Source organism: Aedes albopictus, chromosome 1 (genome assembly GCF_035046485.1).
Source record: "Aedes albopictus strain Foshan chromosome 1, AalbF5, whole genome shotgun sequence".
In the NCBI taxonomy this organism is placed as follows: Eukaryota; Metazoa; Arthropoda; class Insecta; order Diptera; family Culicidae; genus Aedes; species Aedes albopictus.
Genome location: NC_085136.1, coordinates 327,607,172 through 327,630,142, shown reverse-complemented (window position 1 = coordinate 327,630,142; position 22,971 = coordinate 327,607,172). Strand labels below are relative to the sequence as shown.

At 43.9% G+C, this 22,971-nt stretch overlaps 1 protein-coding gene across 2 annotated transcripts in view; it reads left to right on the top strand.

Moving 5' to 3' along the window:
- The window catches only part of LOC109423650 (cytotoxic granule associated RNA binding protein TIA1), a 775,397-nt gene that overhangs the window by 469,457 nt on the left and 282,969 nt on the right, over positions 1-22,971 (top strand). For both annotated transcript variants that reach the window (XM_029867668.2, XM_029867667.2), the window contains one exon: positions 8,669-8,756. In XM_029867668.2, the coding sequence (XP_029723528.1) occupies positions 8,669-8,756 (88 nt within the window). The remainder of the gene's footprint in view (positions 1-8,668; positions 8,757-22,971) is intronic.

The window sequence follows — 22,971 nt, the reverse complement described above, 5'->3', positions numbered from 1 at the left end:
TCGAAATCGAAATCGAATCGAAATCGAATCGAAATCGAATCGAAATCGAATCGAAATCGAATCGAAATCGAATCGAAATCGAATCGAAATCGAATCGAAATCGAATCGAAATCGAATCGAAATCGAATCGAAATCGAAATCGAATCGAAATCGAATCGAAATCGAATCGAAATCGAATCGAAATCGAATCGAAATCGAATCGATATCGAATCGAAATCGAATCGAAATCGAATCGAAATCGAATCGAAATCGAATCGAAATCGAATCGAAATCGAATCGAAATCGAATCGAAATCGAATCGAAATCGAATCGAAATCGAATCGAAATCGAATCGAAATCGAATCGAAATCGAATCGAAATCGAATCGAAATCGAATCGAAATCGAATCGAAATCGAATCGAAATCGAATCGAAATCGAATCGAAATCGAATCGAAATCGAATCGAAATCGAATCGAAATCGAATCGAAATCGAATCGAAATCGAATCGAAATCGAATCGAAATCGAATCGAAATCGAATCGAAATCGAATCGAAATCGAATCGAAATCGAATCGAAATCGAATCGAAATCGAATCGAAATCGAATCGAAATCGAATCGAACTCGAATCGAAATCGAATCGAAATCGAATCGAAATCGAATCGAAATCGAATCGAAATCGAATCGAAATCGAATCGAAATCGAATCGAAATCGAATCGAAATCGAATCGAAATCGAATCGAAATCGAATCGAAATCGAATCGAAATCGAATCGAAATCGAATCGAAATCGAATCGAAATCGAATCGAAATCGAATCGAAATCGAATCGAAATCGAATCGAAATCGAATCGAAATCGAATCGAAATCGAATCGAAATCGAATCGAAATCGAATCGAAATCGAATCGAAATCGAATCGAAATCGAATCGAAATCGAATCGAAATCGAATCGAAATCGAATCGAAATCGAATCGAAATCGAATCGAAATCGAATCGAAATCGAATCGAAATCGAATCGAAATCGAATCGAAATCGAATCGAAATCGAATCGAAATCGAATCGAAATCGAATCGAAATCGAATCGAAATCGAATCGAAATCGAATCGAAATCGAATCGAAATCGAATCGAAATCGAATCGAAATCGAATCGAAATCGAATCGAAATCGAATCGAAATCGAATCGAAATCGAATCGAAATCGAATCGAAATCGAATCGAAATCGAATCGAAATCGAATCGAAATCGAATCGAAATCGAATCGAAATCGAATCGAAATCGAATCGAAATCGAATCGAAATCGAATCGAAATCGAATCGAAATCGAATCGAAATCGAATCGAAATCGAATCGAAATCGAATCGAAATCGAATCGATATCGAATCGAAATCGAATCGAAATCGAATCGAAATCGAATCGAAATCGAATCGAAATCGAATCGAAATCGAATCGAAATCGAATCGAAATCGAATCGAAATCGAATCGAAATCGAATCGAAATCGAATCGAAATCGAATCGAAATCGAATCGAAATCGAATCGAAATCGAATCGAAATCGAATCGAAATCGAATCGAAATCGAATCGAAATCGAATCGAAATCGAATCGATATCGAATCGAAATCGACATTCAACCCTTGAACACGTCCATGCCCTTTCACAGCCGGTCTGGAAACGAGTCTTGTCGCCAAACCCGGTCCTGGATGCAACACATATCCCAAAATTTTAAATTTTACAAAACCCCTCTCGCCGTTCAGGCTTTAGCCAGTGCCAGCGCCAACGTGGAGCTAAACCATGTTAATCCTTCTCTTCATGGACGACGACGGTCCATGGCTGTTGCTGCTGCTGCTGTTGGTTTATTCCCGAGCAACAGTGAAGTCCAGTCCAGTGCAGTGGTACTTTCGTGCTCGCCGTGGTTTGATCCAGGATCCAGGTGGTGGCGATGTAGCGCGACCAGGGCCACGCTGTGTGCCAACTTCGAGAACTGCAGCAGCAACTGTGTGGGAATGGAACCGTCGCCAGCGTCCGAATGGTTCATAGTGCACCAGCAGCAACAGCTCGAACCCACCACATTCGAGACTCGAGAACCGAGAAAGGTCATCCAAATAGAAACACTTGCTGCGCGGTGGAACCGAGCAGAGAGGTGTGAGGATGCACACGATGAATTACAGCAATTTGGTTTCATTTCAACTCGATTTAAGCTGCACCGGGATGAGGGAGTGTAAGATGGCTGGAGCCGAAGCCGGAGCCTTAAAGTGGTTTTGGAGCAGCCACTAGCCAGAAATCCAACTAATAACTGGCGTGGAGTGGAGTAGATTTCAATTTCTCGGGGAATTTGTTGCAGTGTGGATTTTGGTACGTACAGTGGCAAAGTGAGAGTGGTTGATTGATGGCATGGTGTGGTAATGAGAAGCTTCTTGACCATGCTTTTGCGTGAGTTTTGTTAGATTTATTATAATTTGTATAAGACAAGTGCAGTGAAGAATGTCCCTGCACTGAGACTCTTGAATTGAAGTCCAGGTCTATTGAATGGGACACTCCTGGCTCTGGCTCTGGCTCTGGCTCTGGCTCTGGCTCTGGCTCTGGCTCTGGCTCTGGCTCTGGCTCTGGCTCTGGCTCTGGCTCTGGCTCTGGCTCTGGCTCTGGCTCTGGCTCTGGCTCTGGCTCCGGCTCCGGCTCTGGCTCTGGCTCTGGCTCTGGCTCTGGCTCCGGCTCCGGCTCTGGCTCTGGCTCTGGCTCTGGCTCTGGCTCTGGCTCTGGCTCTGGCTCTGGCTCTGGCTCTGGCTCTGGCTCTGGCTCTGGCTCTGGCTCTGGCTCTGGCTCTGGCTCTGGCTCTGGCTCTGGCTCTGGCTCTGGCTCTGGCTCTGGCTCTGGCTCTGGCTCTGGCTCTGGCTCTGGCTCTGGCTCTGGCTCTGGCTCTGGCTCTGGCTCTGGCTCTGGCTCTGGCTCTGGCTCTGGCTCTGGCTCTGGCTCTGGCTCTGGCTCTGGCTCTGGCTCTGGCTCTGGCTCTGGCTCTGGCTCTGGCTCTGGCTCTGGCTCTGGCTCTGGCTCTGGCTCTGGCTCTGGCTCTGGCTCTGGCTCTGGCTCTGGCTCTGGCTCTGGCTCTGGCTCTGGCTCTGGCTCTGGCTCTGGCTCTGGCTCTGGCTCTGGCTCTGGCTCTGGCTCTGGCTCTGGCTCTGGCTCTGGCTCTGGCTCTGGCTCTGGCTCTGGCTCTGGCTCTGGCTCTGGCTCTGGCTCTGGCTCTGGCTCTGGCTCTGGCTCTGGCTCTGGCTCTGGCTCTGGCTCTGGCTCTGGCTCTGGCTCTGGCTCTGACTCTTATTCTGACTCTGACTCTTATTCTGACTCTGACTCTGGCTCGGACTCTGGCTCTGACTTTGGATCTAGCTCTTGCGCTGGCTCTGCTGATATCTATTAAACAAAATTCATTCCAGGGAAATCTACTACATTTTAAAACGACAACTGAACACCGTTCAACAGCTGCCATTACTCCCAACCGGACTCAACTTTCCGAACAACCCAAACCGAAAACAATCAATTTAATCGAAAAAGCGACCATACGTATTCCATCACCGATGCAAAATTGTAATTCTCTTTTGAAGTATCACTTTCATTTGCTATTCCATACGGCTAGCAGGTCCGTTCAGTCTGCTGGTATCGATACTCAGTCACGTTGCACCATCGAACCGCACCGAACAACCGGCAAACGTTATCGAATTCCTCATGTTTCGAATTGCTTCCGGACGTCTCTCCTTCCCTCCATTGCACTGGCACTGTTCACAGTTGTTAGTACCAACCACGCAATTCGGCCCAACCGATGAGAAACCATTCATCGTGTGTCATTTATTATTTGTTATTGTTTAATCTAAATACAAATTGAACCAAACCGATGGTCTTTGTCGCTGGATGCACCTTCATTTATTTTCCAGCCTAATGGCTGTTTCGTCTATGAGTGCGATGGAACTCATGAAGCATTGCTCTGTGGCCGTCTGAGATACAAACATGTGTTCGAGACCTGGGGACTTTTTTCGTGAAAAGGTAAAAAAATTAAAAAAAATCTGTCGATCGATTAATCTATTGGATTTTTTTATAAATGTTGTTCCATGATGTGATCAACGAATTGTGAAATATGACTTTTGTAATAGATAACAGTCTCAAAAACATTATAACAATCATTACATTTACAATAACAGCATTAAAAAAATAAAACAGTAAACAAATAAAAAAAAAGAAAAAAATATAAAAAATATAAAAATTTAAAAACAATAAATTGAAATACGGAACAAATTTGTGTAAAACAGTACGAGAAATATTCATTCAGCAAAACAAAAGTATTTAATGAGTTCAAACAGTCGAGAGCAAAAAAATCTAGTCCTATGAAAATTTAAAACAAAACAAAAACATCTGAACGAATTTTATTTCATTTGGCGCGTGTTTACCACAATCGCTCCCTGGTTTGGCACCATTGAGATGGAAACGCTTGCCGGCATGTTTTATTTACTATGGAATTCCTTTTCTATCTTCTGCTATGCTTCCAACCACTTCCAAATGTAGTCCCACAAATTCTTCATCACCTTTTCGCGGAAACCCTAACCCCTCCGTCGAATTGACGGTCCACCGCTAGTCAACCAGGCAGTCAATCTCAGAAGCCTCATCCTTTCGGAACGAGGCTGAACCAACGTGGCGACTAGACAACGCAAACGATCGAAGGAAGAAGTCTTTTAGGTTCCCTTCGCTAGTCTTTTTTCTGGTCGAAGATTTTTCTCGGAACGATCAAACGTTGTTTGGGAAGCGGAGAAACCATGGTCCGAGGTCGTTTATTCGGTCCAGTCGGTCTCTGTTTGATAGCTTGGGCAGTTAGCAGCGTGAGGAAAATCCTAATTTTTCTTCATGTTTCTCGTTATTGACTGGTCTGGGTTCAACGGGTGTGAGGGTTCACAATGCTGGGGATTTTACATCATAGTTTCACAAAATTTCAGAATTTTACCAATTTTACTAATAATTTGAAAAGTTTTTCAAAAACATCCTGTAACATTACCTGAAGCTGAGAGGCTTTCAAAAAAGGCTTTTACTGGAAGCTTTCCGAAGCTTCACTGGAAACTTTCCGAAGCTTCACTGGAAGCTTTCCGAGGCTTCACTGGAAGCTTTCCGAGGCTTCACTGGAAGCTTTCCGAGGCTTCACTGGAAGCTTTCCGAAGCTTCACTGGAAGCTTTCCGAGGCTTCACTGGAAGCTTTCCGAGGCTTCACTGGAAGCTTTCCGAGGCTTCACTGGAAGCTTTCCGAGGCTTCACTGGAAGCTTTCCGAGGCTTCACTGGAAGCTTTCCGAGGCTTCACTGGAAGCTTTCCGAGGCTTCACTGGAAGCTTTCCGAGGCTTCACTGGAAGCTTTCCGAGGCTTCACTGGAAGCTTTCCGAGGCTTCACTGGAAGCTTTCCGAGGCTTCACTGGAAGCTTTCCGAGGCTTCACTGGAAGCTTTCCGAGGCTTCACTGGAAGCTTTCCGAGGCTTCACTGGAAGCTTTCCGAGGCTTCACTGGAAGCTTTCCGAGGCTTCACTGGAAGCTTTCCGAGGCTTCACTGGAAGCTTTCCGAGGCTTCACTGGAAGCTTTCCGAGGCTTCACTGGAAGCTTTCCGAGGCTTCACTGGAAGCTTTCCGAGGCTTCACTGGAAGCTTTCCGAGGCTTCACTGGAAGCTTTCCGAGGCTTCACTGGAAGCTTTCCGAGGCTTCACTGGAAGCTTTCCGAGGCTTCACTGGAAGCTTTCCGAGGCTTCACTGGAAGCTTTCCGAGGCTTCACTGGAAGCTTTCCGAGGCTTCACTGGAAGCTTTCCGAGGCTTCACTGGAAGCTTTCCGAGGCTTCACTGGAAGCTTTCCGAGGCTTCACTGGAAGCTTTCCGAGGCTTCACTGGAAGCTTTCCGAGGCTTCACTGGAAGCTTTCCGAGGCTTCACTGGAAGCTTTCCGAGGCTTCACTGGAAGCTTTCCGAGGCTTCACTGGAAGCTTTCCGAGGCTTCACTGGAAGCTTTCCGAGGCTTCACTGGAAGCTTTCCGAGGCTTCACTGGAAGCTTTCCGAGGCTTCACTGGAAGCTTTCCGAGGCTTCACTGGAAGCTTTCCGAGGCTTCACTGGAAGCTTTCCGAGGCTTCACTGGAAGCTTTCCGAGGCTTCACTGGAAGCTTTCCGAGGCTTCACTGGAAGCTTTCCGAGGCTTCACTGAAAGCTTTCCGAGGCTTCACTGGAAGATTGCCGAGGCTTCACTGGAAGCTTTCCGAGGCTTCACAGGAAGCTTTCCGAGGCTTCACAGGAAGCTTTCCGAGGCTTCACTGGAAGCTTTCCGAGGTTTCACTGAAAAGCTGAAAAGCACTGAAAAGCTCTTAAAAGCATCTAAGAGAAACTCTGGGAAGCTTCTTAGAGATGGTTTGGAAAGCTTCTTGGAGAAGCTTTGGAAAGCATCTCGGAGAAGCTTTGGAAAGCTTTTTCGATATGCTTAGGAATGATTCTTGAAGAAGTTTTGGAAAGCTTCTTGGAGAAACTTCAGAAATCTTCTTGAAGAAGCTTTGGAATGCTTCCTGGAGAATCTTTGGAGAGCTTCTTGGGGAAACTTCAGAAATCTTGTTGGAGAAACTTTGGAAAGCTTTCTGGAGAAGCTTCGGGAAACTTCTTGGAGAAACTTGAGAAATCTTCTTGGAGAATTTTTGGGAAGCTTCTTGGAGAATCCTTGGAAAGCTTCTTGGAGAAGCTTTGGGAAGCTTCTTGGAGAAGCTTTGGAAAGCTTCTTGGAGAAGTTTGGAAAGCTTTTTGGAGAAGCTTTGGAAAGCTTCTTGGAGAATCATTGGAAAGCCTATTGTAGAAGCTTCGGAAAGCTTCTCTGAGAAGCTTTGGGAAGCTTCTTGGAGAAGCTTTGGAAAGCTTCTTCGAGTAGCTTTTAAATCTTCTTGGAAAAACTTTGAAAAGCTCCTTGGAGAAACTTTTGAAAGCTCCTTGGAGAAGCTTTGGAAAGCTTCTTGGAGAAGTTTCGGAAAGCTTCTAAGAGAAACTCTGGAAAGCATCTTAGAGATGGTTTGGAAAGCTTCTTGGAGAAGCTTTGGAAAGCATCTTGAAGAAGCTTTGGAAAGCTTCTTCGATATGCTAAGGAATGATTCTTGAAGAAGTTTTGGAAAGCTTCTAGGAGAAACTTCAGAAATCTTGTTGGAGAAACTTTGGAAAGCTTTCTGGAGAAGCTTCGGAGAACTTCTTGGAAAATATTTGGATAGCTTCTTGGAGAAACTTGAGAAATCTTCTTGGAGAATCTTTGGGAAGCTTCTTGGAGAATCTTTGGGAAGCTTCTTGGAGAAGCTTTGGGAAGCTTCTTGGAGAATCCTTGGAAAGCTTCTTGGAGAAGTTTGGAAAGCTTCTTGAAGTTTGGAAAGCTTCTTTGGAAAGCTTCTTCGATATGCTAAGGAATGATTCTTGAAGAAGTTTTGGAAAGCTTCTAGGAGAAACTTCAGAAATCTTGTTGGAGAAACTTTGGAAAGCTTTCTGGAGAAGCTTCGGAGAACTTCTTGGAAAATATTTGGATAGCTTCTTGGAGAAACTTGAGAATTCTTCTTGGAGAATCTTTGGGAAGCTTCTTGGAGAATCTTTGGGAAGCTTCTTGGAGAATCTTTGGAAAGCTTCTTGGAGAAGCTTTGGAAAGCTTCTTGGAGAAGCTTTGGAAAGCTTCTTGGAGAAACTTTGGAAAGCTTCTTGGAGAAACTTTGGAAAGCTTCTTGGAGAAGCTTTGGAAAGCTTCTTGGAGAAGCTTTGGAAATCTTCTTGGAGAAGCTTTGCAAAGCTTCTCGGAGAAGCTTTGGAAAACTTCTTGAAGATGCTTTGGAAAGCTTCATGGAGAAGGTTTGGAAAGCTTCTTGGAGAAGGTTTGGAAAGCTTCTTGGAGAAACTTTGGAAAGCTTATGGAGAAGCTTTTGAAAGCTTCTTGGAAAATCTTTGGAATACTTCATAGAGAAGTTTTGGAAAGCTTCTTGAAGAGGCTTGGGAAAGCTTCTTGAGGAAGCTTTGGAAAGCTTCTTGAAGAGGCTTGGGAAAGCTTCTTGAGGAAGCTTTGGAAAGCTTCTTGAGGAAGCTTTGGAAAGCTACTTGAGGAAGCTTTGGAAAACTTTTTGAGGAAGCTTTGGAAAGCTTCTTGAGGAAGCTTTGGAAAGCTTCTTGAGGAAGCTTTGGAAAAGCATTGGAAAGCTGCATGGAGAAGCTCTGGAAAGTTGTTTTGAGAATACATTTAAAGATTATCTGAAAGCCAGTTTGAGGAGCTCAGACGTTGGATAGCATTACGGAGCCAAATATGTCACCTGCTCCAGTAGATTATATAGGTTATGTTAATTTTAAACAAAAAAAAACACCCACTAACTTTCCCAAAGCAAATAGTTTAGACCTGAAAACAACAACATCGCACACCCTCCGGAATCAAGAAAAAAGTCCGCCAAGGGAATACCAAAAAGGTCGGTGTCCATGGTCCACCGCAGCCATCCGAAAGAAAAACGAAACCCGACCAACCAATCTGACAGTCGATAGAGATTAATTTAATTTGTTCCGTATCCTTTCACTTACCATCGCCACCACCTTACCGACCTCTTACTTCCCCGTTCTTCCCTCCTTTCCACCCTTCACAAAGTTACACTGGTGTTAATCTTCTCTCTTCTCGTCCTTTTTTTCTCTCTACTTCCAGAGCATTATCACATATTTGTCGGCGATCTCAGTCCGGAAATCGAAACGCAGACACTGAAAGATGCCTTCGCTCCTTTTGGGGATATATCGTAAGTAGTTTGGCAGATTTTTTCCCTCATCCTTTTCAGACATCAGCTTACCTCCCCCTCGGTCACCATTTCGAAAACCGACTAGAGCAGAACCAGTCAGTGAGTCAGTGAGTGCAATTTCCGTGCCGCTCGAAGTGGAACACAACTTTTCGACGACTAATTTCAGCGATAAAAATCTGGGCTTTCCCCCTGTACGTACGAACGAATGGAAATCGGAATCGAATTCAAAGGACAACAAAAAATGGAATTCCGCTCTTTTATGGATCGGACAGACAGGAGAAGGTACCGAACGACGGAAACCATCCTCCTTCTTTTTGGTCGGGAAGTTTCGAATCTCGAACGGACGGACGAAGATGGAAAATAGTTTAGATCGCAACGGTTGCGATATCGGGCAGACTAGCTGTACTAACGACGAATGGCGTGGGGTTTTCAGATTCGGAAAAACTGACTCCGAGAACGTTTGAGGTTGGAAATCGATAGCACACTTGACTGCTGCTGTGGATCTCGTACCTACCTCTCCGCTTCGGTGCTGGTCGAAGAAAGAGAGGGTGACACCGACAGATCTGATTCTTTGATGAAAAGCGTTTGTTGAATGTGGATGATTTAAAAAGGAAATAATCTGATTTCCTTTCTGTTTGTGGGATGAAAGCGATTCAGGCGGGCGAATAGGAGATGGGAAATCGATTGCATTTAAATTTAAAACGGTAGAGAATTGAACGATAGATCTGTTTTTCGATCAGCGATTGGAGGCATTCTGTATAAATTACTTTTAAATAATCAAAAGAAATCGGAAAAAAACATCAGCCGATCCAGTTTCATCCTAAAGAACTTCTGCTAAATATATTTTACCTTTAAGTAATATTTTGCACACCAATAAGTCTTGAAAAGGTTCTAGAAGCCGACGACGTTAATTGAAATTCAATCTTAAACACAATTTGAAGTCCAACTAGTTGTAAGAACGTTATGACAACCGCCATTAAACCTGAATGATTTGTTTCAGGTTTTATGATGGTGTTAAGGGTTCTACGAATCTGTTAAACTTACAAATGTTACTCAGTCCCTTGCGTATTCCGGTATTTTCAGGTCTAACGTAGTTTCTCAGCTAAAACTGATCTGAAACTGAAACTGAACTGAAACTGAACTGAAACTGAACTGAAACTGAAACTGAACTGAAACTGAACTGAAACTGAACTGAAACTGAACTGAAACTGAACTGAAACTGAACTGAAACTGAACTGAAACTGAACTGAAACTGAACTGAAACTGAACTGAAACTGAACTGAAACTGAACTGAAACTGAACTGAAACTGAACTGAAACTGAAACTGAACTGAAACTGAACTGAAACTGAACTGAAACTGAACTGAAACTGAACTGAAACTGAACTAAAACTGAACTGAAACTGAACTGAAACTGAACTGAAACTGAACTGAAACTGAACTGAAACTGAACTGAAACTGAACTGAAACTGAACTGAAACTGAACTGAAACTGAACTGAAACTGAACTGAAACTGAACTGAAACTGAACTGAAACTGAACTGAAACTGAACTGAAACTGAACTGAAACTGAACTGAAACTGAACTGAAACTGAACTGAAACTGAACTGAAACTGAACTGAAACTGAACTGAAACTGAACTGAAACTGAACTGAAACTGAACTGAAACTGAACTGAAACTGAACTGAAACTGAACTGAAACTGAACTGAAACTGAACTGAAACTGAACTGAAACTGAACTGAAACTGAACTGAAACTGAACTGAAACTGAACTGAAACTGAACTGAAACTGAACTGAAACTGAACTGAAACTGAACTGAAACTGAACTGAAACTGAACTGAAACTGAAACTGAACTGAAACTGAACTGAAACTGAACTGAAACTAAACTGAAACTAAACTGAAACTGAACTGAAACTGAACTGAAACTGGACTGAAACTGAAGTGAAACTGAACTGAAACTGAACTGAAACTGAACTGAAACTGAACTGAAACTGAACTGAAACTGAACTGAAACTGAACTGAAACTGAACTGAAACTGAACTGAAACTGAACTGAAACTGAACTGAAACTGAACTGAAACTGAACTGAAACTGAACTGAACGAATGAATCCTTCTCAGGATTCCGACAGAATCCTTCTCAGGATTCCGACAGAATCCTTCTCAGGATTCCGACAGAATCCTTCTCAGGGTTCCGACAGAATCCTTCTCAGGATTCCGACAGAATCCTACTCAGGATTCCGACAGAATCCTTGTCAGGGTCTCGACAGCATCCTTCTCAGGATTCCGACAGAATCTTTCTCAGGATTCCGACAGAATCCTTCTCAGGATTCCAACAGAATCCTTCTCAGGATTCCGACAGAATCCTTCTCAGGATTCCGACAGAATCCTTCTCAGGATTCCGACAGAATCCTTCTCAGGATTCCGACAGAATCCTTCTCAGGGTTCCGACAGAATCCTTCTCAGGATTCCGACAGAATCCTTCTCAGGATTCCGACAGAATCCTTCTCAGGATTCCGACAGAATCCTTCTCAGGATTCCGACAGAATCCTTCTCAGGATTCCGACAGAATCCTTCTCAGGATTCCGACAGAATCCTTCTCAGGATTCCGATAGAATCCTTCTCAGGATTCCGACAGAATCCTTCTCAGGATTCCGACAGAATCCTTCTCAGGATTCCGACAGAATCCTTCTCAGGATTCCGACAGAATCCTTCTCAGGATTCCGACAGAATCCTTCTCAGGATTCCGACAGAATCCTTCTCAGGATTCCGACAGAATCCTTCTCAGGATTCCGACAGAATCCTTCTCAGGATTCCGACAGAATCCTTCTCAGGATTCCGACAGAATCCTTCTCAGGATTCCGACAGAATCCTTCTCAGGATTCCGACAGAATCCTTCTCAGGATTCCGACAGAATCCTTCTCAGGATTCCGACAGAATCCTTCTCAGGATTCCGACAGAATCCTTCTCAGGATTCCGACAGAATCCTTCTCAGGATTCCGACAGAATCCTTCTCAGGATTCCGACAGAATCCTTCTCAGGATTCCGACAGAATCCTTCTCAGGATTCCGACAGAATCCTTCTCAGGATTCCGACAGAATCCTTCTCAGGATTCCGACAGAATCCTTCTCAGGATTCCGACAGAATCCTTCTCAGGATTCCGACAGAATCCTTCTCAGGATTCCGACAGAATCCTCCTCAGGATTCCGACAGAATCCTTCTCAGGATTCCGACAGAATCCTTCTCAGGATTCCGACAGAATCCTTCACAGGATTACGACAGAATCCTTCTCAGGATTCCGACAGAATCCTTCTCAGGTTTCCGACAGAATTTTTCTCAGGATTCCGACAGAATCCTTCTCAGGATTCCGACAGAATCCTTCTCAGGATTCCGACAGAATCCTTCTCAGGATTCCGACAGAATCCTTCTCAGGATTCCGACAGAATCCTTCTCAGAATTCCGACAAAATCCTTCTCAGGATTCCGACAGATTCCTTATCAGGATTCCGGCACAATCCTTCTCAGGATTCCGACAGAATCCATCTCAGGATTCCGACAGAATCCTTCTCAGGATTCCGACAGAATCCTTCTCAGGATCCCGACAGAATCCTTCTCAGGATTCCGACAGAATCCTTCTCAGGATTCCGACAGAATCCTTCTCAGGATTCCGACAGAATCCTTCTCAGGATTCCGACAGAATCCTTCTCAGGATTCCGACAGAATCCTTCTCAGGATTCCGACAGAATCCTTCTCAGGATTCGGACAGAATCCTTCTCAGGATTCGGACAGAATCCTTCTCAGGATTCGGACAGAATCCTTCTCAGGATTCGGACAGAATCCTTCTCAGGATTCGGACAGAATCCTTCTCAGGATTCGGACAGAATCCTTCTCAGGATTCGGACAGAATCCTTCTCAGGATTCGGACAGAATCCTTCTCAGGATTCGGACAGAATCCTTCTCAGGATTCGGACAGAATCCTTCTCAGGATTCGGACAGAATCCTTCTCAGGATTCGGACAGAATCCTTCTCAGGATTCGGACAGAATCCTTCTCAGGATTCGGACAGAATCCTTCTCAGGATTCGGACAGAATACTTCTCAGGATTCGGACAGAATCCTTCTCAGGATTCGGACAGAATCCTTCTCAGGATTCGGACAGAATCCTTCTCAGGATTCGGACAGAATCCTTTCCAGGATTCGGACAGAATCCTTCTCAGGATTCGGAAAGAATGCTTCTCAGGATTCGGACAGAATCCTTCTCAGGATTCCAACAGAATCCTTCTCAGGATTCCGACAGAATCCTTCTCAGGAATCCGAAAGAATACTGTTCAGGATTCCGACAGAATCCTGTTCAGGATTCCGAAAGAATCCTTGTCAGGATTCCGACAGAATCCTTGTCATGATTCCAACAGAATCCTTGTCAGGATTCCGACAGAATCCTGTTCAGGATTGCGACAGAATACTTGTCAGGATTGCGACAGAATCCTTCTCAGGATTCCGACAGAATCCTTCTCAGGATTCCGACAGAATTCTTCTCAGGATTCCGACAGAATCCTTCTCAGGATTCCGACAGAATCCTTCTCAGGATTCCGACAGAATCCTTCTCAGGATTCCGACAGAATCCTTCTCAGGATTCCGACAGAATCCTTCTCAGGATTCCGACAGAATCCTTCTCAGGATTCCGACAGAATCCTTCTCAGGATTCCGACAGAATCCTTCTCAGGATTCCGACAGAATCCTTCTCAGGATTCCGACAGAATCCTTCTCAGGATTCCGACAGAATCCATCTCAGGATTCCGACAGAATCCTTCTCAGGATACCAACAGAATCCTTCTCAGGATTCCGACAGAATCCTTCTCAGGATTCCGACAGAATCCTTCTCAGGATTCCGACAGAATCCTTCTCAGGATTCCGACAGAATCCTTCTCAGGATTCCGACAGAATCCTTCTCAGGATTCCGACAGAATCATTCTCAGGATTCCGACAGAATCATTCTCAGGATTCCGACAGAATCCTTCTCAGGGTTCCGACAGAATCCTTCTCAGGATTCCGACAGAATCCTACTCAGGATTCCGACAGAATCCTTCTCAGGATTCCAACAGAATCCTTCTCAGGATTCCAACAGAATCCTTCTCAGGATTCCAACAGAATCCTTCTCAGGATTCCAACAGAATCCTTCTCAGGATTCCAACAGAATCCTTCTCAGGATTCCAACAGAATCCTTCTCAGGATTCCAACAGAATCCTTCTCAGGATTCCAACAGAATCCTTCTCAGGATTCCAACAGAATCCTTCTCAGGATTCCAACAGAATCCTTCTCAGGATTCCAACAGAATCCTTCTCAGGATTCCAACAGAATCCTTCTCAGGATTCCAACAGAATCCTTCTAGGATTCCGACAGAATCCTTCTCAGAATTCCGACAGAATCCTTCTCAGGATTCCGACAGAATCCTTCTCAGGATTCCGACAGAATCCTTCTCAGGATTCCGACAGAATCCTTCTCAGGATTCCGACAGAATCCTTCTCAGGATTCCAACAGAATCCTTCTCAGGATTCCAACAGAATCCTTCTAGGATTCCGACAGAATCCTTCTCAGAATTCCGACAGAATCCTTCTCAGGATTCCGACAGAATCCTTCTCAGGATTCCGACAGAATCCTTCTCAGGATTCCGACAGAATCCTTCTCAGGATTCCGACAGAATCCTTCTCAGGATTCCGACAGAATCCTTCTCAGGATTCCGACAGAATCCTTCTCAGGATTCCGACATAATCCTTCTCAGGATTCCGACAGAATCCTTCTCAGGATTCCGACAGAATCCTTCTCAGGATTCCGACAGAATCCTTCTCAGGATTCCGACAGAATCCTTCTCAGGATTCCGACAGAATCCTTCTCAGGATTCCGACAGAATCCTTCTCAGGATTCCGACAGAATCCTTCTCAGGATTCCGACAGAATCCTTTTCAGGATTCCGACAGAATCATTCTCAGGATTCCGACAGAATCCTTCTCAGGATTCCGACAGAATCCTTCTCAGGATTCGGACAGAATCCTTCTCAGGATTCGCACAGAATCCTTCTCAGGATTCGGACAGAATCCTTCTCAGGATTCGGACAGAATCCTTCTCAGGATTCGGACAGAATCCTTCTCAGGATTCGGACAGAATCCTTTCCAGGATTCGGACAGAATCCTTCTCAGGTGTTACCGCAACCACTGTGCGGTGCAGCAAAGAGTCCGATGTGTGAAGCAACCGGCTCATCCCTACGCACCGATACACATTATACTGATAGACTGCGGGTAAAATCTTTTCACACGTACATATTGTACAGACAGTTTGAACACAATCAGTTAGTTTTCAGCTTGAGTTTGTTGAGTACGTAGTATGTACTCCAAGTAAACAAAAATACTCTGTAGTATAGAGTATAATCAATTATAATTAGGTTAAAATAGTTAAGAGTACACAGAAATGTAAGTAGTTTTATTTCCTATTTTCTTGTAAAATTTATTAAAAATAAAATATTCTTGCAGCTTTAAAGTTGCACAGTTTGGCAACTAAAAGACTGTGTGTTTCTTTAACTTGCGCCAACATCAGGATTCGGACAGAATGCTTCTCAGGATTCGGACAGAATCCTTCTCAGGATTCCGACAGAATCCTTCTCAGGAATCCGAAAGAATACTGTTCAGGATTCCGAAAGAATCCTTGTCAGGATTCCGACAGAATCCTTGTCATGATTCCAACAGAATCCTTGTCATGATTCCAACGGAATCCTTGTCAGGATTCCGACAGAATCCTGTTCAGGATTGCGACAGAATACTTGTCAGGATTCCGACAGAATCCTTCTCAGGATTCCGACAGAATCCTTCTCAGGATTCCGACAGAATTCTTCTCAGGATTCCGACAGAATCCTTCTCAGGATTCCGACAGAATCCTTCTCAGGATTCCGACAGAATCCTTCTCAGGATTCCGACAGAATCTTTCTCAGGATTCCGACAGAATCCATCTCAGGATTCCGACAGAACCCATCTCAGGATACCAACAGAATCCTTCTCAGGATTCCGACAGAATCCTTTTCAGGATTCCGACAGAATCCTTTTCAGGATTCCGACAGAATCCTTCTCAGGATTCCGACAGAATCCTTCTCAGGATTCCGACAGAATCATTCTCAGGATTCCGACAGAATCCTTCTCAGGATTCCGACAGAATCCTTCTCAGGATTCCGACAGAATCCTTCTCAGGATTCCGACAGAATCCTTCTCAGGATTCCGACAGAATCCTTCTCAGGAATCCGAAAGAATACTGTTCAGGATTCCGAAAGAATCCTTGTCAGGATTCCGACAGAATCCTTGTCATGATTCCAACAGAATCCTTGTCATGATTCCAACGGAATCCTTGTCAGGATTCCGACAGAATCCTGTTCAGGATTGCGACAGAATACTTGTCAGGATTCCGACAGAATCCTTCTCAGGATTCCGACAGAATCCTTCTCAGGATTCCGACAGAATTCTTCTCAGGATTCCGACAGAATCCTTCTCAGGATTCCGACAGAATCCTTCTCAGGATTCCGACAGAATCCTTCTCAGGATTCCGACAGAATCTTTCTCAGGATTCCGACAGAATCCATCTCAGGATTCCGACAGAACCCATCTCAGGATACCAACAGAATCCTTCTCAGGATTCCGACAGAATCCTTTTCAGGATTCCGACAGAATCCTTTTCAGGATTCCGACAGAATCCTTCTCAGGATTCCGACAGAATCCTTCTCAGGATTCCGACAGAATCATTCTCAGGATTCCGACAGAATCCTTCTCAGGATTCCGACAGAATCCTTCTCAGGATTCCGACAGAATCCTTCTCAGGATTCCGACAGAATCCTTCTCAGGATTCCGACAGAATCCTTCTCAGGATTCCGACAGAATCCTTCTCAGGATTCCGACAGAATCCTTCTCAGGATTCCGACAGAATCCTTCTCAGGATTCCGACAGAATCCTTCTCAGGATTCCGACAGAATCCTTCTCAGGATTCCGACAGAATCCTTCTCAGGATTCCGACAGAATCCTTCTCAGGATTCCGACAGAATCCTTCTCAGGATTCCGACAGAATCCTTCTCAGGATTCCGACAGAATCCTTCTCAGGATTCCGACAGAATCCTTCTCATGATTCCGACAGAATCCTTCTCAGGATTCCGACAGAATCCTTGTCAGGATTCCGACAGAATCCTTGTCAGGATTCCGACAGAATCCTTCTCAGGATTCCGACAGAATCCTTCTCAGGATTCCGACAGAATCCTTCTCAGGATTCCGACAGAATCCTTCTCAGGATTCCGACAGAATCCTTCTCAGGATTCCGACAGAATCCTTCTCAGGATTCCGACAGAATCCTTCTCAGGATTCCGACAGAATCCTTCTCAGGATTCCGACAGAATCCTTCTCAGGATTCCGACAGAATCCTTCTCAGGATTCCGACAGAATCCTTCTCAGGATTCCGACAGAATCCTTCTCAGGATTCCGACAGAATCCTTCTCAGGATTCCGACAGAATCCTTCTCAGGATGACGACAGAATCCTTCTCAGGATTCCGACAGAATCCTTCTCAGGATTCCGACAGAATCCTTCTCAGGATTCCGACATCATCCTTCTCAGGATTCCGACAGAATCCTGCGCAGGATTCCGACAGAATCCTCCTCAGGATTCCGACAGAATCCTTCTCAGGATTCCGACAGAATCCTTCTCAGGATTCCGACAGAATCCTTCTCAGGATTCCGACAGAATCCTTCTCAGGATTCCGACAGAATCCTTCTCAGGATTCCGACAGAATCCTTCTCAGGATTCCGACAGAATCCTTCTCAGGATTCCGACAGAATCCTTCTCAGGATTCCGACAGAATCCTTCTCAGGATTCCGACAGAATCCTTCTCAGGATTCCGACAGAATCCTTCTCAGGATTCCGACAGAATCCTTCTCAGGATTCCGACAGAATCCTTCTCAGGATTCCGACAGAATCCTTCTCAGGATTCCGACAGAATCCTTCTCAGGATTCCGACAGAATCCTTCTCAGGATTCCGACAGAATCCTTCTCAGGATTCCGACAGAATCCTTCTCAGGATTCCGACAGAATCCTTCTCAGGATTCCGACAGAATCCTTCTCAGGATTCCGACAGAATCCTTCTCAGGATTCCGACAGTATCCTTCTCAGGATTCCGACAGAATCCTTCTCAGGATTCCGACAGAATCCTTCTCAGGATTCCGACAGAATCCTTCTCAGCATTCCGACAGAATCCTTCTCAGGATTCCGACAGAATCCTTCTCAGGATTCCGACAGAATCTTTCTCAGGATTCCGACAGAATCCTTCTGAGGATTCTGACAGAATGCTTCTCAGGATTCCGACTGTATCCTTCTCAGGGTTCCGACAGAATCCTTCGCAGGATTCCGACAGAATCCTTCGCAGGATTCCGACAGAATCCTTCGCAGTATTCCGACAAAATCCTTCGCAGGATTTCGACAGAATCCTTCGCAGAATTCCAACAGAATCCTTCGCAGGATTCCGACAGAATCCTTCGCAGGATTCCGACAGAATCCTTCGCAGGATTCCGACAGAGTCCTTCTCAGGATTCCGACAAATTCCTTCTCAGAATTCCGACAGAATCCTGTTCAGGATTTTGACAGAATCCTATTCAGGGTTCCGACAGATTTCTGTTCAGGATTCCGACAGAATGAGCCAAGCCTGTTAATTTACAAAGGTATACTAAGGGATGGACGAAAAAATACGGTAATCAAAATGGTGAGCTCGTTCCATGTTATTTGTCGTTTTTTTAACTCACTCATACAAACAGAAGCTAGAATGAGTTTATTTGTTAGCTGTTAAACAGAAAACATGAATTCGAACTGTTTCCAAACCTTTATGATTTCGGAGAGACACACTGAAACCATCGCCGTAAGGATCCATCCCAACCCAACTAATCCCCAGAAGAAATAGTATCTCCATTCACCGAGCTTCCTCCGCAATCCAACTCTAATTAACCCTTGTTTGCAGCGTCACCAAAAATCCACCGCCATTACCAAATAAGGCCTAATTGAACAGCCCGCAAACAAGGGTCGTTTTCCGATTTAGACCCCCACCCAACCCACCACTCTCTAAAATCTCTTCCGTAGGAATAGAGTAATGATGTTCTCGAAGACCCCTTTTGTTCCACCGCACCGAGGAGCTGTCATTATTGAATTAGTTTTCATCGCACTTATCACTCTGCTGGGGATGGGAGATACCCAACGTCTCACCAGATCTGCCTTCGCTTCACAGTCGGAGTCATTGAACGAACGTGTGCATGAGTTGATGGAATTTCCGTAACCAAGCGGATTCCATCTCGAGTGTGGATCCGGGAGGGATAGCAACCAGGAGATTTGCCCATTCTCCTGCAACCCGATTGTGATCTACGACGGTCGGTATAGACGTCGAGGACGACGGTGTTTGCTTAGTCACACCACCATCGCTACCACCACCTTCTTGGGGAGATGGATTTTGACGGAAAAGTTCTGAACATTCTCCACTCCATCCTTTGGTGTGGTGGAGAGGACGTCAGTGGGGTAATAAAACAACAGAGCCCACCACCTTTAAAGATGGATTATCCTCAAATTTCAGGAATGTTTATTATGACAACTCACTGAAAGCGGTAACCTATTTACCCGCTGCATACGAGCAGAGGGAGATTTTACGCCATGTGTGTGTACCTATTTATCTGTTTGAAAGCTGAAGATCATCCTCCCACGCGCACCAGTTTCCTCCGTTGTCAGCCGTTGAAATCACTTTCTACAGCGGGCGCGGGAGAATCCTGGGCTATGATTTGGATGTTGAACTCAGCCACACGTGTGTAGGTAGATGCGACATTCATCACAGCCTCGAGCTGTTGCGAGAAACAATGAACGAGGATACAAATAAGTTGCGATGTTTACTCTTCGGATTTTGGCGGTCGTCGTACCCCGATCCCGATACAATACCTCCGTCCTGAGAGTTCGGAAAGTGATGGGGGCGAAAAAGGTTCCCCCAAATGAGGGACTGATTTATCAACCGAATTCATCGCAAATAAGGGAGGCACGGGTGGTGGATTTTGTCCTGGTTGCAAGATAAACAAGAAAATTGAGTTTTGGGTAACTACCATGGATGAGTTTCGGTCGTTCGTTCGTTCCCCGTCTGACTATCTGTCTCTATCTGTGTGGGGAAAGGTGAAAGACACACGTGCGAGACGTTGATGTGACGGGACTGGGCTGGGCCGGGGGCCGTGATATTAGGTGTCATTTTGGATGGATGATGAATGTTTGTTCGGGGAAACATTTGTCGCAAATTGGATTACGTGGGATTAGGCGTAACAATTAGTGTGTTGTTACAAAGCGTTGCGTTGAGAGGGCCATTAGGGCCAGGTTGACTAGTAGATGTATATTGTATGTTCCAGAAGATAAACTATGATATTAGCGTATGAGAAATGTATGCAAACTAGCCGAATGTCGTTTTGATCCGATAGGCAAGGGCTTAAGTTATATTGTTCGAAACTAAGCCTTCAGTGAGTTACTAATGTCAACGCTGCAGGCTTGGGTCTGAAACGAAAGCTTTCGATTTTTCCCATCGTTTCAACTCGGATTAGAGTCTTTTTCAAGAGATAATTCTGGCTTTTTTTGAGTGACATAAAAAATTACAAACAAAAAATAAATTGTTAGAATTACCCCTGAAAAGTCTCTTATCCGAGCAGAAACGTTGGCAAAAAACTTAAACTTTCGTTTTAATTCCCCAAGACTGCAGTGCTGAAATAAGTAGCTCTTTAGCAGCGATGCCAGATGATTTTCTGTATCACTTTTTCAAAAATCTGTATCCCATACAAAATTTAGGTGAAAAATCTGTATCCTATACAAATCAAAAATCTGTATTCTATATAAACACAATCTGTACAGATGCTCAAAAATCTGTATATTTAATACAGATAAATCTGTATATATGGCATCCCTGCTCTTTAGACGTAACTGTTGAACTCTCTTTATCCGCACTAAGTCTTCCTTATCTGGATTACATTTTCAGTAAAAAAATTTAAAAAAGCAATCCTGTAGAAATTCCCGAAAAAAATTGTAGAGAAATTCCTGTATGGGTTCCCGAAAAGTTCCGTGGAAATATTCCTAAACAAAATTTCCTTGAAAGAAATCTCTAGAGAATTCTATGAAACAAATCCAGAAGAATTACTGATGGAGTCCCTGGAAGGATTTCCGAAGAAACTGTCTAAGAACTTTCGAGAAAATCCTTAAGAAAAGACATCTCTGAAGAAAAAAAAAACCAGAAGATGTTCCAGAACAGATGAAGGAACTCTGAAGAAATTCTCAAAGTACCTGAAGGGATCCCTGGAGGACTTTATGTCAGAATCCTTGAATGATTCAATGATGAAAATCCTGGAGTAACTTCTTAAGAAATCCATGGAAGACTTTTTGAAAAAATATCTCGAGTATTTTTTAATGGAATTCAGGCTGCAAATTTGGAAGAAATTCTTCGAGGGTTTCCTAAAGAATTCCATGGAGAAACATGGAGGAATCACAAGAAAAAAAATCTAAAGCAATCCTTGGAAAATGTACATACTAAGAGAATCCCTGGAACTAATATGGAACAAACAGGTTTTGAAGGAATATCCCAATGAACCCCCAAAACATTTTCTTAGAGAGTCCTGAAAGAGTTTTTAAGGAAGCTTTAGAGCACTTTCTAGAAGGAGGTCCATGGAAGGTTTTCTAAATAGGTCCTTTGGAAAACTTTTGGAAGAGTCTCTAAGGGGATTTCTGGAGAATTTTTTGGAGAAATTCATGCAGGAGGACCTAGTAATATAAGAACCCATTTTTGTTAAAAAATACCCTACGTTTTCAGAAAGGAATCCATAAAGGATTTTCCAAAGAAATTAAATATTCTCCAAAGGAGTTGTTGAAAATATTTCTATAGAAATTTTTGGAGGAATTTCTTAAGGAACCCAGGGAATAATTTCTCAAGAAATCTCTGGAAGATTTTGTGGAAAACCCGTGAAGCAATTTGTGCACTCAGTGAAGGATTTTCCTAAAAAAGCCTGGAAGTATTTCTGAAGAAATGTTTTTATAGGATTTCTCAAGAAGTCCCTGAAAGAATCGCTTGAAAATTGCCAGGATAATACTTTGAAGTTCTTGATTGGATTACCAAAGAAATCACTGGAGAATGTTCTAAAAGAATCCACGGAAGGATTACTGATGAAATCTGTGGAAAATTTTCTATAAAAATTATTTGAGATGTTTCGAGAATTTCTGAAACGAAATCTGGGAAAATTTTCAAATATGATCATGAAGGAATTTCGGAAGCAACCCATACTAGACTTTCCAATAGAGCTCTTAGGGTCTGTCCATAAACTACGTAGACTCATAGGGGGCTGAGAAGCAGGCTTTGTCCCAATGTGGACGTTACGCCAAGAAGAGAGAGAGATATCTAGAGGAATTTCTGACAAAATTCCTGGTCGAATTTCTGAAAAAAAATCCGTAAAGAAGATTCTGCTGCAATGAGTGCAAGATTTTTTAAATCATTTTTTTTTTGAAATCCCTAGTGGAATTTCTGACGGAATCCATGGTTAAATTTCGAAAACAATTCCATAATTAGATATTCAAATGAATCTTCGGAAGCTTTGCCTTTCTCGTACACTGAATTTTCGATAGAAGGCTCGGAGGGTCATGTCACATATACCAATAAACTCGGTTCGACGTATTGAGATAATGTATGTATGTGTGTATGTATGTGTGTATGTATGTATGTCTGTGCGCAAAAAAATCACTCACTTTTAAGGCACTGCCCATTGGCCGATTTTCCTGATTATAGCTCGAATCGAACCGGAATTTTACAACCTTGTTTGCTATTAAAAATTGTTCGGATCGGTGAAGGGGTTCCGGAGCTATGGCCTTTCAAGTGATCCGGACCAGCATCGGTGGAACTGGCCGTATATAAAACTGAACCAAGCCCCATCATGCGATACATCAAACTGCGGCGATTTTTGTAACCTTTAGTATGGTTGACGAATTTTATGGGAAACTGAATACTGGAGACTCGAAATTCCACGATGTCGGCCCAACATTCAAGATGGCTGCCTAATATTCAAGATGGTGGCTCCACATTCAAGATGGCGACTGTTCAATGGAGTTTTATGCTCTAAAACCATGCAATATGGGTATATCTGGTATGAGGAAGAAGTCTGGACTCC